At 32.7% G+C, this 14,960-nt stretch overlaps 2 protein-coding genes and 1 long non-coding RNA gene across 3 annotated transcripts; 1 reads left to right on the top strand and 2 right to left on the bottom strand.

Annotated features, from left to right (window-relative positions):
* LOC104792795 lies at positions 599–1,464 on the bottom strand. The gene is made up of 2 exons (XR_769114.2): positions 1,235–1,464; positions 599–1,162 (listed from the first exon to the last, which is right to left on the bottom strand). It is a non-coding gene; the product is annotated as an uncharacterized LOC104792795 (long non-coding RNA).
* On the top strand, positions 4,422–6,761 carry LOC104792796. The gene is made up of 9 exons (XM_010519019.2): positions 4,422–4,504; positions 4,596–4,715; positions 4,795–5,122; positions 5,198–5,588; positions 5,682–5,781; positions 5,879–5,938; positions 6,047–6,130; positions 6,209–6,316; positions 6,401–6,761. Exons 1-9 carry the CDS (start codon positions 4,433–4,435, stop codon positions 6,707–6,709), a joined length of 1,572 nt encoding a protein of 523 aa, XP_010517321.1. The 5' UTR covers positions 4,422–4,432; the 3' UTR covers positions 6,710–6,761.
* On the bottom strand, positions 7,307–9,063 carry LOC104792798 (expansin-A4). The gene is made up of 3 exons (XM_010519021.1): positions 8,739–9,063; positions 8,323–8,641; positions 7,307–8,012 (listed from the first exon to the last, which is right to left on the bottom strand). The coding sequence occupies exons 1-3, from the start codon at positions 8,881–8,883 to the stop codon at positions 7,703–7,705; spliced, it is 774 nt and encodes a 257-aa protein (XP_010517323.1). The 5' UTR covers positions 8,884–9,063; the 3' UTR covers positions 7,307–7,702.

The raw sequence follows: 14,960 nt of genomic DNA on the forward strand, positions 1-14,960 counted from the left end.
CTGTCGCGTCTTGATGACCTGGATTGCACAAATCTCTGGTTTTGCCATTAGATGGCTCTGTTCAACTTTGTTTTGAAAAGTAGACAGGCATGACTCAATGACGGAAAAGTGAAAGTTGTCTTTAAAGGTTTGGTCGGTCATTACAGCTGGGGATGAGGAGATTGAAGCGCACGTTTGAGAACCGACGACTTTGACATTAGTTTTATATGTCTTGGCCTATACGTTTGTGATGTGATGTATACTTTGGTTTATTATAATTGTGACGAGGAAGCCAAGTTAATAATGTTATCCAGTGAATGATATTAACAGATATCAGCTACATACACATTTTAAATACATGACATGAATTATCATTTTTTCTCCTTAACACGAATATAATGACCATCAAGGGAGTATGATTCTTGATAAGTTTTGGAACGGGTAAAATATATAACTTGTCTAATTGATTGGAAGGTGAAACCAGAAGCAATGATAAACATAAATTATGCAAGACAAATGTTAAAAATCATTATAAAAACCAGAAGCAATGATAAACATAAATTAAATTGCAAGACAAATGTTAAAAATCATTATAAAAACAAAAATTACAAAACAAATGTTTAAGTTACAATTTTCTTTTTGCATATACTGAAATATAATTATTACAAAGACTCGACGGATCTACACCAGAGATATTAATGTGAAACATGCGATTGATAAGGGATGGTGAAAACTCAAACATCTTACCCCAGATGTAGATTTGCATTAAAGTGACTGATATAAGTAATTGTATCAACAATTGTTCCTCCCCACATAATTAGAAAAACGCATTTATTTAAAAATTATTCCTACAAAATTTATAGATCTATTTTGCATATCCTGAAATATGTTCATTTCTTTTTCTAAATTATATTTAGAATAAAAAACCATTACGATATGTTGAACTTAGAATTCACTATGTTGGACTTAGAATCCGCTATGTTGGACTTAGAATGGTGAATGGTTAGATGTAAGTAAATGGAAAATTCGCTTGGAGAGAAAAATCACAACAAAACCTTGTTGGTTCATCTTGGAAAGGGATCTCAATACTCCGATGAGACCAAAAACAATCGGGACGGACAGGACAAAAGAGATACACGGCTGGTGAAAATTGGGCCCCAACATGGAAAATAAGACCATGAACCTATAAGACAAAGACCATGTTTTAGATGGCGCTCGGCTCAGTAAACAAAAGAAAATAAGTAGATGAAAGTACCTTTCTATAAGACAAGACCATGACTCGATCTAACGGCGGGATCTGATCTTAGAACTCATCTCTGCTTTTGTGTCAAAATGGAGTTACAGATCGTACTTGCAGATCTAGACGGCGCTCAAGTTTTAATTTGTAAATTTGACGTCAGGCTTTGCCGTTTTAGGTTTATGTTTGTTGTGGGAGGTCGAGAGTTGGGTTTATATAGTCCCAAGGTAAGGTTTCCTTGTGGATACCTTAATTTTTTTTTATATGTAAATAGTACAAATGCCTTTTTTGATGAAACTGATGTACTGTATTTTTATATCATTTAAAGTTGGATATATTTTGTAAAAGCTGTTTGGTTATGTATATTTTTATAATTGGAAAAAATATATTGATTCTTGACTTTTTAGAAGTAAATATTTGAAAGTTATGCATACAATATATCTTGAGAATATCTATGTTTATAAAAAAAAAAGTATATCAAGAAAAAAGGAAACAAGTTAATATTTATATAACTGGTAAAATAATATTTTGACTATTAATTTTTTCAGAAGAATGAAACTTTGAAAAGAATATCTATATTTATATAAAAGGTAATATATATCAAGAAAAAAGGAAAAAAATAATCTTTTTTGTTTTGTAATTTATTCTTTATTTGAATAACTCTTTCTTGGTTTCTCCGCTTCTCTCAATTTGAAAGGAGTAACTTTATATTTTATAAAACAAAATATTCATATTAGTTTGTTCGTAACAGATGCTAGAATCCATACATTTCACTTTTTATCATATACAATATAATTTATTTACCATATACAAAATATAACACTTTTTACCATATACAATATATAACGGATGCTAAAATCCATACATTTGGACTTTTTACCATATGTGTGTGTCCAGTGTTATATTTAGCTAAACTCCAAAATCCAAAGCATTTCAAAATAATAGTAAATCCAGATATTAATTTTTTAACTAGATGTTCTAACTCGGAAATAAAGGATCTAGTGAGTTGACACAATCATGAAGCTTTCCTAATTAGGTGAAACATATATTGTAAAGATTGGTCTTTCTTTATTTGCTGGATAATAACCGGTGGTCACTGGTTAGTGTGGTTAATGTGAAATTCCATATCATTTTAATCCTGAGTAATTTATTTTTCGTCCTCCATGCTCCACCATTACTTTAGGATTGCATCTTCGTCTTAGATAGATCAATTTTGTTTGTTTTATTGAATTTTTATTTGGGTTATAGTATGATTCTAAATCCATGATTCGGTGGCATTGGTTTCTAAGCTCAGAGATTCTAATTTGATTTTTACCTTTGATGCCGTTCAAATGCTTGTTTGATTCCATTTGACATGAGATTTTTTTCAAATGTTTTATCTTCCCGAAACGAAACATGTTAGACTATCAGATTCAAATGTACCTATTCTTTCTAAGAAAACACAACTTAATAAGCCACAAACGTTAATATAATCGATATGTAGCCTAGTGATCGAACTGCAAGAATATCAGAAGTACATACCCGATTATTTGATTCGGCAGTGGTATAAATACCCGATTATCAGAAGTACATACCAGAGGTATAAATAATGAACAAAACAAAAAAAAATGAAGAAATTTTGCTATTTATAATGAAACTTCAAAGAACATAAGACTCGGCCAAAAGACAGTACAATGAAAGAGAAAATTACAAGTAAAGAACTCATGTATATGATCTCCTATACACAATAACATACACATCTTAAATTCCCCATCTTCCTTCAACGTATTTGCTTCAAGTCTTGCAAAATCACTTGTCTTTTGTAATTTCTTCATCACAACCACAACCATGTATCTTACACTTTTGCATATCCTCGAATATGTCCACTATCTTAATATCAAGATCCATCTTACTCTTTTGCATATACTCGAATACCTATATAGGATTTGGTGATCTATGTTTCTACCATTCCATCAACTAAATCTACAATTTTTTGATATGGTAAAGACTAAAACATAGATCTATATCCCATTTCTACCATCTGATCAACTCCAACTATCCCACATAAATCTTCCATTTGAGATAAAATCCACAAAACCAAGTGTTTCAATCTAATGGTGCTAAAAAACAAACAAAGCTTCATCATCTCAAAACTTGACTTTCTCAAGATATATAGATTATGGATAGTTTGAGTATCACCATTCGCTTGGAGAGAAAAATCACAAAGCCATGACGTTTCAACTTGAAAACAGCCGTATGTATTCCAATGAAACCAAAAACAGAGAGGTTGAGACGAGACACCGTATCATCGAAGATATTGTCATTAAACCAACTAGTCAATCTTAATCTCATATCTAGTCCCAACCTAGCTCTACTGGCTACTCAAAGGAAGAATTAGCTGTAAAGTACCTTAAGGTGTGACAGGATGTCGAATCAATCTAACAGCAGAGATCTTCGAACCCCATTAGTCTAACAGCAGATTCAGACCTCTGAATCAAACACAACTTTTTTGTTTCACCAAAGTGGCTCTTTTCTGGAAATCTTGTAAGGAATGAGCTTGCAGAGCTTGGCGGCGCTTGCGGCTTATGTTTTTATTCTCTCTGTTTTTTCTTTTTGACGTCACGACTAGGTTTAGGTTTATGACGTCCTTAATGAGTGACTTGGGTCGGTTTATATATTAAAACGTTTCCGTATACATTTTTGTTTTTTTTTGTTTCTTTTATCCAAAAATGTGAATGATCTTATAATTTTTCCAAAAAAAAAAAAATTGTGTGTGGAGTTTTAAGCTTGAAATTTTAAATTCAAGTCATGTATAGTTTTTTTTTTTTTTTCTTTTTGCAACCACATAATGTAAATTTGAGAAATAACAACATTGTTAATCACAATCATTATTACTAACAGTTTTGGCTGAGAATAATCTCTACGGTGATGGGGTTCACGTCATACACACCTCTAATAAAACTGTGTTTCTAATTATAGTGGAAGTCTGTTGTGTGTTCTATATGTCACTGATCTAATCCGCCGTTGTTCCGGCGAGTCTCATGTGACTTACATTATCCTTACTTAACAAACTCTAGTGACCCAAAAACAAAAGTCAATAACTGTTTAAAATACTCTTTAATTTTTGTAACTACTCAATTCTCCTACCGACCCTTTTAATGGCTCCCACGTTTCACTCTAATCATTCTCTTTCTCTACTTAGTCCCGTCTCCTTCTTCTTCTGTTTCTCTGAAACCCATGAAATTTGAGGAACTACTCATGGAAGCTTCACAGCAATATAGTAACAAGAGACATGACTTAGAGGAAGGAGTAAGCACCTCTGTTCCTACAAAAAAGACTCAAAACTCTTTATTCCAACTGTTACTTATATGATTTTGAATGTTTGTATATGTTTATGTAGGTAATGCATCTTAAAGAGAGACTAGATGAAGAAGAAGCAGTAAAAAGAACTCTAAAGGCTGCTTTCAATGGCTCTGTTGTGTCTCTTCCAAGTATCTCCTCATTGTTTCTTCCTCCTCAGGTAAAACCAATACTCATACCTCACATAATACTAACTATTTCCTAATGATCAAGCAATTAAGGTGTTTGTTGTCTAGCAGTTTTCCGAGCTTATACAAGAATTAGCCGTCGTGGAGGCAGAGATTTTATGTCTAGACAGAAAAATAGAGGAGCTAAAGCTTAAACTATATTACGAACAGAGACAGAGGCAAGAGATGCAATTGCAGATGACCGAGCAGAAGAGGACATTGGCAAGGCAGAGCCATGTGAAACAGAGTACTCTGCCACTAAGACATGATCTTCATCAACGATCTTTGTCTCATTGTTATCAACGCTCTACTTTAGACGCTGTCTCAAGTACTCATTCAAGGCTCTCGTTTTCTTATGCTCCCGATTTCTTAGATGCCACGTCTTCAGGTGGCTTCACAGGTAAAGTAGTTTGCTTATTCCGAATGTTTTGTATAAGCTGCACATTTCACTCAAGGTCATGGTTTTGATGAGCAGATGAATTTGATGGAGTATCGAGGGTGCAGATGGGTAGAATAAGAAAAGGGCTTCGACTTGTTGAAGTGAAGACCAAAGACGACCCAAACGAAGTATCTGAACAACTCATCAACTGTCTCATAGGCATTTACTTGGAACTAAATCATGTTTCATCAAAGACCAAAGGGGACCTCTCCCTTTCAAGAAGGCCCTCTTCTTGTAGCCGGAAATCAAACACATATAGTTATTACCAAAATGCAATGAATCTTGATCCTTATCACGTATTGCCAGACTCGAGCGGTGGAGCCACCAGAGACATTGGCCCTTACAAGAACTTCATCCACATTTCAAGAAGTTCCATCGATGTGACCCGTTTCACCCACTATTGTTCACCGGCTGTTCCACGCTTGAGGTATTATACCTTACATTATGTGAATTCACTATACAAATAGTATATATAATTCTTGATGAAATTGTTTTGTTGACGCTTTATGTGTGTTAGCAGTGTTTTGATGGAGAAACTATCGGAGGTAGATTTGAGTTTTTTGACCTACAAGCAAAAACTCGCCTTCTGGATTAATATCTACAACGCATGTATCATGCATGTACGCCACTTTTACAAAATAAATTATTGATGTTTTTAAAATAAGAATAACACAAAAATTGAACTTAAAATCGAATCCTATGTTCCATATATGATAGGCATTTCTTGAGTATGGGTTACCATCGTCGCACAATAGACTACTTACCTTGATGAACAAGGTAACTTTTTTGATCGAAATCCGAACAGAGAACTCTAAATGTTATCTTTAGTTGTAGAAACTTTTTCAAAACTAATGATGGCCTTTGTATATTTTTTTTTTTTGGCAGGCTTCACTCAACGTTGGTGGTATAGTCCTCAACGCTCTGGCGATAGAACATTTCGTCTTGCGACACCCTTGTGAACCAGATCATGTAAGTGCATTCCATATCAACTCATACCTATAAATAGAATCAGTTACCACAAGAAGCTAATCAACATCTTCATGAAAGGACTCGCTTGATGAGAAAGAAACTCTCCTACGACACACTTATGGTTTAGGATACTCAGAGCCCAATGTGACATTTGCGCTTTGCCGTGGAAGTTGGTCTTCACCAGCAGTAAGTAGACAAACTATATTGTTTATCCTAATCGGTTATTACTCAAAAATTTGTGAATAATGAGATAATTCTAATCATGTCCAGCTTAGAGTTTATACAGCAGAGGAAGTGGTGAACGATTTAGGGAGAGCAAGAGTGGAGTATTTAGAAGCCTCCGTGGGTGTTTCAAGCAAGAAAAAGATTGTGGTTCCACAACTTCTACAATGGCACATGAAAGATTTCGCAGATGATATTGAATCCCTTTTGGAATGGATCTATAGCCAGTTGCCTCGATCAGGGAACCTAAAGGGCATGATTATGGAATGTTTGAAGAGAAAAGCAAAAGTTCCTTTAGCTAAAATGGTAGAGATTCAAACATATGGACACGAGTTTCGTTATCTATTGTCATTGTAAAGATGAGAGATCCTTATCTTGAATAGAATAACAATATTTGGTAGCTTCTCTCTCGGATGTATAAATTCTCGTTAGTTTGTATTTTAAACATATAAAATATAGTTTCATATGAACACTTTGACAAAAGAAACAAGATAATATTCGACAATTCAAAATGTTTGAACAGAAGCAGCGAAATTTAGTCCGATGCTTTCATCAATTAAATCAAACTTTTAAAGTGGAGTAATAGTATAAATTATTAAAAATATATAATGGAAATGATGAGTATAAACTTTAGATAAATTTGTAAGTGGAGAAGACATGTTCCGTTCATATCACCAAAAAGGAAAAAATGAAAAACATGTAGAACGACTTGTGGACTTATGTTACGTTTTGCATCAAATGCTGTCGGAAGCACTTTTTTTTTTTACTTTATAAATACATCGGTAAAAAAAATCAAATCCCACTTATTAAAGGCAAATTTAATAGACCAATATTCTTGTTTCTAAGTGGGATCCCCGTGGATCTATCACTAACATGAATTAACTTCACTCTTAACAGAAACTGTGTTGTAAAATTTGTAATGGCGTGAGAAATAGTAAAACCAGAAGATTCGTATAAAAAAGTATCATAATACAACCATGTTCCTTTTTTTAGATTACACTGAAATTAAACGTTACAAGTTGTAACTTACAACCCAACTAACCATGTAAAATATTTTAATAGCTGCGGGCTGTTACAAATTTTTCTCACAGCCACTTCAGCTACTCTCACTTTCTCCTTCCCCCTTTAGCACTCACACAATTAAAAACACCAAACCCCAAAAACATCACAAAAAAAAAAGTGAAAACACACACAAAAGTCAAAGATACTTTCCCCCATATATGAAACTAAAGAAAAAAAACAAAAAAAAAAAATAGCGAAATTAGCGGAGAGTTTTCTTTTGTCTCGAACCACTTTAATATTTTTTTCGATTTCCTCCAAATTTTCGAGTTACTCGAAACTCGGTACTTATTAAACCCTGAAATTCTTCCCGACAAAGGTTTGACCAAACTGCCAGTTAGAAGGAACCATGTTCCACGAAGTAGATGTCCTACGGTCACTGCCTGTGACGCGGAATGAGAGTGACTGACCAACCAAAACAGCGTTGGATTGCCAGTTTTGACCCCAGTTCCTGCTCAAACTCATCCACCCAGTCCGTGAACCTTTCACGTTTGCCCTCACGATGTCTCCTGCTCCAGCCACGTTAGTGATCAGAATCAAGTTGAAGTAACGGTGACCGTTGATCGTGAACCTTATTCCTCCTCTCTTTCTACAAGGCACCCTACAAACAAACAAAAACCAACATTTCACACTCGTTTAGTCACTCACTTACATGTCAATAAAATTTGGAAATTAACTAATTAATTTGTGCATTTCTAAATGATTTGTAAGAAGCTTTTGACTTCAAGTATTAAGTTCAAAAAATTAAAATTACGATCTATACTATTAAAATAGAACACAAAAATGTTAACAATGGCCTCCACTAATTGTTTTTAGCCGTTTAACAAAATATTTTTTTGTGTGTGCTAGTTATGGTCTTATTATCTTGTAAATATTGGCAAAGACCCTAGAGTATTAAACAAGATGTGTACCTGCGGTATGAGACTGGGACAATGCCAGCGCGATATTGAGCGATCTTGAGGAAGACAGGCATGGCTAGGTCGAAGTGTTCACGTGGCGGGTTGCACCATCCTCCGTTGTCGCTGGGCTGAGCCAAGTTTGGTGGGCAGAAGTTGGTTGCGGTGATGAGGATCGAAGGGCTACCTGAGTGGCACCATTGAGGGTCGTTGGCGCATTTTAGCTCAAAGCAGGCTCCACAACTCATACCGTTGTTAAACAGCGCCGTGCTCAAAGCTGCCGTGTTGGTCCCGTACCCTTGGCTGTACAGGTTACCGTAACCGCAAGCTCCTCCTGTAATTAATTAAACCCATTTCGTTAAGATATAATTTAAACAAAAAAAAAAGTTACTCTTTTTTTGAGTATTTATGCTCTGTTTCGATGGACTGACCCATAGTGCCGGAGGCGTCGCTGCCACCATAAAAAGTCGCGTGTGCGTTTTGCCATGAACTGCCGGAGTAAACGCCGGGGATTCTAGCGTCGGCAAGGTTAAAAAGGACGAATGTGGTAAACAGAATTGCTAGTTTAATAGCCATTTTTGTGTGTGAATTATCAAAAAAAGTAAGACAGTTCTAAATTTGACTATTGAGGGTTTTGATAAAGGAGAAAATGAAAGAAAGAACAAGGAGCGCTTTCGAGCTTGCGCTCTTGTTGTAGAGAAAAGAAGTTAAGGTTTGTTAATTGGAGAATAGGATGGTGGAGGAAGAAGGAGTGAGGTTCGGTATTTATGGAGGGAAGGAAACTCCAAAGTTAGAGTAAGAGAGAGATATTATTGGCTAAGACTCTTTTTAATTTTCCATTTTGTCAAAATTTAACTTTTAAAAACAGATTACTAATTCTACGTAAGTGGAGGTAGGTTTGTAACCGTTTCGTCATAATTTAAATATATACAGTAATCTCATTTTAAATAGGTACTATAATGATACTTTAAAAAATTATCTCATTGATTCTTGATTTTTTAAACTTGTGTGACGACTTTGATAATTTTTATACAAATATATATATATATATATATATATATATATATATATATTTCTAAAATGTTCGACAAAGAATATCGGAGTTGACCTTATTTGAGGTGTTTCATACTTATGATAAGAGTTGATACTTTATACTGTTGCATAAGTAATGTTTGTTTTGCTGACCAAATAAATGTATATATATAGCCTTTAATATGTTTCTTGACTCTGCTCGTTTTTACACTTCTTTACTTGCGCGGGTAGTCTTGTTCAAAGGTGAATTGTCTTATGCAATTACCATGAATCTACTACGTACAGATTCTCTCTTCTTTTCTTGAAAATAATGATTCTAAAGTAAATACACTGATGGCAAAAAGAACTAGTACACTTCTATCAGAAATGACAAAACGGTTACAAACCATCCTCCACCTTACACTTTATAAATTGACATTTGCTCTTTTAAAATCCACCACAAAAATTATGAAATCTCGTCTGAGATAGTGAGACATCAGAAAACTACAAAGCAAATATCCAAAAAAAAAAATATAGGAGAATGCAATAAGTGTGAGTTATATTGGTTAAAAAAAAAAAGAAGGTTCAAGTGTGAGACTATTACTACTAATCGGGTTAAGTAAAAGAGAGAAAAAATTTGGTTTGCTTAAAAAACAAGTTGTAGCATCAATCACGAAACGGAATTTGCTAAGCTCAACAGTATCGCCATCATTACTTCTTTACTCTTTTTGATTAGTCCTAAACCCTTTTTCTATTCTCTCATGCATGCCATTCCCATTTGCCACTACTTTTACAACTCTAATTTTGCCAAAACTCAAAATTAACCTCAGTTATTAATCATTCGTTATGATATTTACTAGACTCGTTTTTACAATTCAACTTTTACATTGGCGCCAAATTATATTCCCCCTAAATTCAAGAACTATCACTTTAGGATGAAGGAGAAAAGACTCCACTTACATAGAACAAAAAAGTGAATTTTTTATTTTGGTTTTATATTTAAAACAAGTTTTTTAAAAAAGGAAAATTAAAAATTGCCGCATTCATCGGACCACGTATTGCGCCGTGCATTAGCCGTACGTAAAGTGGATACGCCCGACCCGGCCCGACATCTCTTGGATCCATTCGGTCAATGTTTATGTCACGAAACTGTCAAGCTTTTCTCCACGTCTCGGTTCTCACTTGAGAAAAGTCCAAAGCCTCATTCATCATATCTCCATCCATTCAACATTTCTTTACTTAGCCACATTTCTTTACAATATTTATTGTTTATTGTGTTTGTGATTATTTTCTTTTATTTAATTAAAAATTCTATTACTAGTTTCTTTTTTTTTTGTATGTTGACAATGTTGAGTTATAAACATAAGTAGTTAGTTAATTTGAACGCTTGAGAAGTAATGGACGACTATAGAGGTAGACTTTAACAAGTGTTTCTATATATTTTAAATCACAGCTTCAATTATTACTAAGTAACATCTCTTATAAACTACTACTGATTAGTTTTTATAATATAGCTACATGATCATTTTTTATTTATTTCTTGTTCAAAAAAGAACATGCACACTAACTCACTTTTAATCTCTTTATGCATCCGGCGCGCCACCATCATCAAAAACATCAAAACCTAATAGTACTATAAAATTAGAGGATCGTAAGTATCAATTTCAAGTTAATGTCGTTAGTTTTCCCTAATAATAAAATACGACGTGGGATAGTGAAATTTAGAAAATGAATAAAAAATAAGATAAGTGTCTCAAGTGAAAGAGATAATTGGAAAAGAGGAAAAATAGTAAGAGGCGGTGACCGTGAGAAGAGGAAATTTAAAGGATGGCGATGACAAGGCATATCTATGCACCAACCAGATCTTCTTGTATCTGCCACGTCAGTCCAATATGTGCCAGCTTCTCACATCTGTTCTTCTGTCTGATTTTAGGTTGAAGAAGTTCTAGATGGACTTGTTTGGTAAGTTCCCGACTATACGTGGACGTATCAGTGTATCACGATTCACGTATGGTTAAAATCTTAGAAAATGTGAATAGAAAATTATAGGTGTATCCGTGTGTGTATGAAATATGTATACATTTGTCTTCTGAAACCATTTTATTGCGAACACAAACACTAACGAAAACATAAAATACCGAAGATGTTTCTATTTTAAAATTTATTGGTGCAGTCCCAAAATAATCATAAATGTGTATTTCAAAAGCAATTTTATTTTTTTTCCCTAATACATTTATATATGCACACTAAACTATTTAATATTAACCTAATAATATTTATTTTTCAATAATTAAAAGGTTCATGATAGAATTTCGTATGGTCTCTTGCGTCAGAATCAGAAATCAGAACATTTTAGATGGTCTCTTCACAAATGTCACTAAAAAAAAGTTATATACATATTTGGCATTTCATATTTGCCGAGTTAATCTCGGCGACGTGTTGGTTTAATACAATTTGTGATTTAATGTATATATGTACTACATCCAAAATACACATGCAGGCATAGTAGCTTGAGAAGCCTTTATCATGAGAACACAAATGCACTTGCATGTGAATTAAGTATCTACCACTCCTCTCCCAACAAATTCTCGTCGTTGCATTTATTTCGTTTCAGCATGTAACATTATATTCAGCATCTTTTATTATTTCTATATTTTTAAAGAAAAAGTAACTCGGGCTGAAACCTGACTAATATTCCGAATACGTATAGCGGTCGATTGAACCAACATTGCTTTTAATGAAGCCTTATTAGGAAGCACTGTGCAAAGTTTTATCAATCAATCTTAACCAGCTTATATTTTTATAAACCATAACCTAAACCATTTTTGGAAAAATAACATAGTTTGGTCTTGCTTAATAATGGCTATTATTATACAGTATCAGATATAAATTATACAGTATCAGATATAAATCCTCTATATATTAATAGGTAATCATTTTGTTGAAAATGCTGATGTGTCTTCGCCAGAGCAATTTGGAGATTTAATTAAAGTTACGCATCTCATGATAAACATATTTACAAAAACAAGTTTTTTGATTTATTAAATGTGCCATTAAAATATATAAGGAAATATTTATTTTATTATTATTTACATAAATATACCATTAAAATATATAAGGTAATATTTATTTCTATTAGTTTTAAAAACTGAAAGACATAATCAACTATTAAAACCATAAAATATAGTTAATTATTTAATTATTACTTTCATAACATATTTAATTATAAGTAAATTACATTCAAGAACTCTTAAAAACTTATTTATTTATATAACTTTTTGAAATGCAAAACTTATTCTCCGATTTAAAAAAATCTGATGACTATTCAAGTATATTTTTAAAATTAATTATCAAAATAATCTTAGAAATAAATAACATTTCGTAAACAATTTTAAATTTATTCATCAATTTAAATTCTTGAAAAACAAAAAATCTGTGTCCTATTTAAAAATTCCAATGACTATTCAAATATATTTAAAAATTTATCAAAAATAACTACCCAAATAACCATAATAATAAGATATTGACTTTTTGATAATTTAATAATAAATGGTGATTCAGCTATCTAACATGATACTGAATTTTTTGAAAACCTCATACATTCATTTTTCCTATAAATTTTCACTACTATTACACTTTTTTATTCTTATTTACCATTTTAATATATTTTCTCATGGTATTTTTAAATTTAGTATTAGTTTAAATTGTTTATTCTAAAAACATTTTCTTATCTATTTAATGGTATAGTAATGTGAAATATAAAATATATGAATTTGATTGACAAAAAAACAGATTACCATAACTAATAACATTTTATCAAAACTTTTTCCACCATGTTTAAATTTTTTTCCACATTTCACGGTTGAAACATATTTTTACACAAAATAATTAAATATAAATTAGAATAAAACAATATAATATGAGTAAAATTATTATTCTGACATTTTAGATCCCAAATAACAATTTTGTTTGAATCGATCTATCCTGCACATAGTGCGGATTATTACCTAGTTTAATATATATGAGCAGTGTGTGATTGTTTGAATGTTCAGTGAGACTTTGTATATTTAATACTTAGGCGTAAAATATAAGTACGTGTAGATTGCTGATTGAGCTATATTCACGCAACACATTAAATCATTACCAAATTCTTTCATTAGTGAAAGTATAATTACATCGTGCATCTAGTTTATACATTCTTATACCGATAGTATAAATCTATTTACATAATAATTTCGCCAGTGAACAACAGACTATCCGAAATCCTCAATGAGAATGAAAAAAATTCTACGCATCGCCAGTTATTTGGGTGAGCAAAACAATCTAGAATTAATGCTAAATTTTACACATATGTCGTTTCTTTAATTTAAATTTATTTACACTCTCTTTGAAGATCATACAGTCAATAGTAAGTAAGAGTAAAGCGTAAATCCTACTCAAATTTAGAAATTGAGAACAATTTGAACATCATCTTATACGAGAGGGTAGGGTCATGAATCATGAGTTGATAGATAAGTGGGGAAAGAGAATTTGTGATTGCCAAAAAAGTTAATTGATACCACACATGCTATGTCCACAAACCACATTGTAAGAAAGATTCCCCTCGAAACCTAGCAATAAAAACAAGGAGATCTATAGTTATTTTTTCAAAAAATTCAGTTTACAAATAAATAAGTTAAATCATATTCTTTTGACAGCATCTTTATAGAAACATCGTTAAAAATGTAAATGTTAAAATTTGCACTAAGGACTATTAAGGCTTATATCAGTTATTTTTCGGCACTAATTAGATAAAGTAAACGCTACTTCAAATTTTCGGAATTTTTGGGCAAGCTATGGTGACATATTGGGGGGGGTCTATGTTTAAAAAAGAAGTGGATTCCTTTGAAACCACCACGTGAGGTCATTAGAAAAAACTAAAAAAGCAAAACATGTCATGTATAGATTGGTGATACTAAAAGAAGAAGATCTCGTGGCTACATATGTTGAAAGGGTTTGAGATTTCATGATGTTACGTTCGAAGAGGATATGATGACAATAGGCAACGCGAGGAGTTTTGTCGGCTTCATATATGGTTGTTTTACCATGGTTTATTCTGGCATATATACTTGAAGACATTTCTAACTAGTTAATAAGAGTGAGTTCCGCACCGACACTCTAAGTAAGGAAGTGGTAGACAAATNGGTGGTCTGTGTCTAAAAAAGAGTGGATTCCTTTGAAACCACCACGTGAGGTCATTAGAAAAACTAAAAAAGCAAAATATGTCATGTATAGATTGGTGATATTAAAAGAAGAAAATCTCGTGGCTACATATGTTGAAAGGGTTTGAGATTTCATGATGTTACGTTCGAAGAGGATATGATGACAATATGCAACGCGAGGAGTTTTGTCGGCTTCATATATGGTTGTGTTTTAGCATGATTTATTCTGTCATATATATTTGAAGACATTTCTAACTAGTTAATAAGAGTGAGTTCTGCACCGACACTCTAAGTAAGGAAGTGGTAGACAAATTATTTAATAGTTAATATACAAATGTTTTATTTGGGATACTATGAGATTTGTTAAGTATTTAGTTGATTTACAGGGCCACGATTGATATAAAAAACTTATATGGTGCCAACTTAGTTTTGGCCTAGTGG

Source organism: Camelina sativa, chromosome 6 (genome assembly GCF_000633955.1).
Source record: "Camelina sativa cultivar DH55 chromosome 6, Cs, whole genome shotgun sequence".
Taxonomy (NCBI): Eukaryota; Viridiplantae; Streptophyta; class Magnoliopsida; order Brassicales; family Brassicaceae; genus Camelina; species Camelina sativa.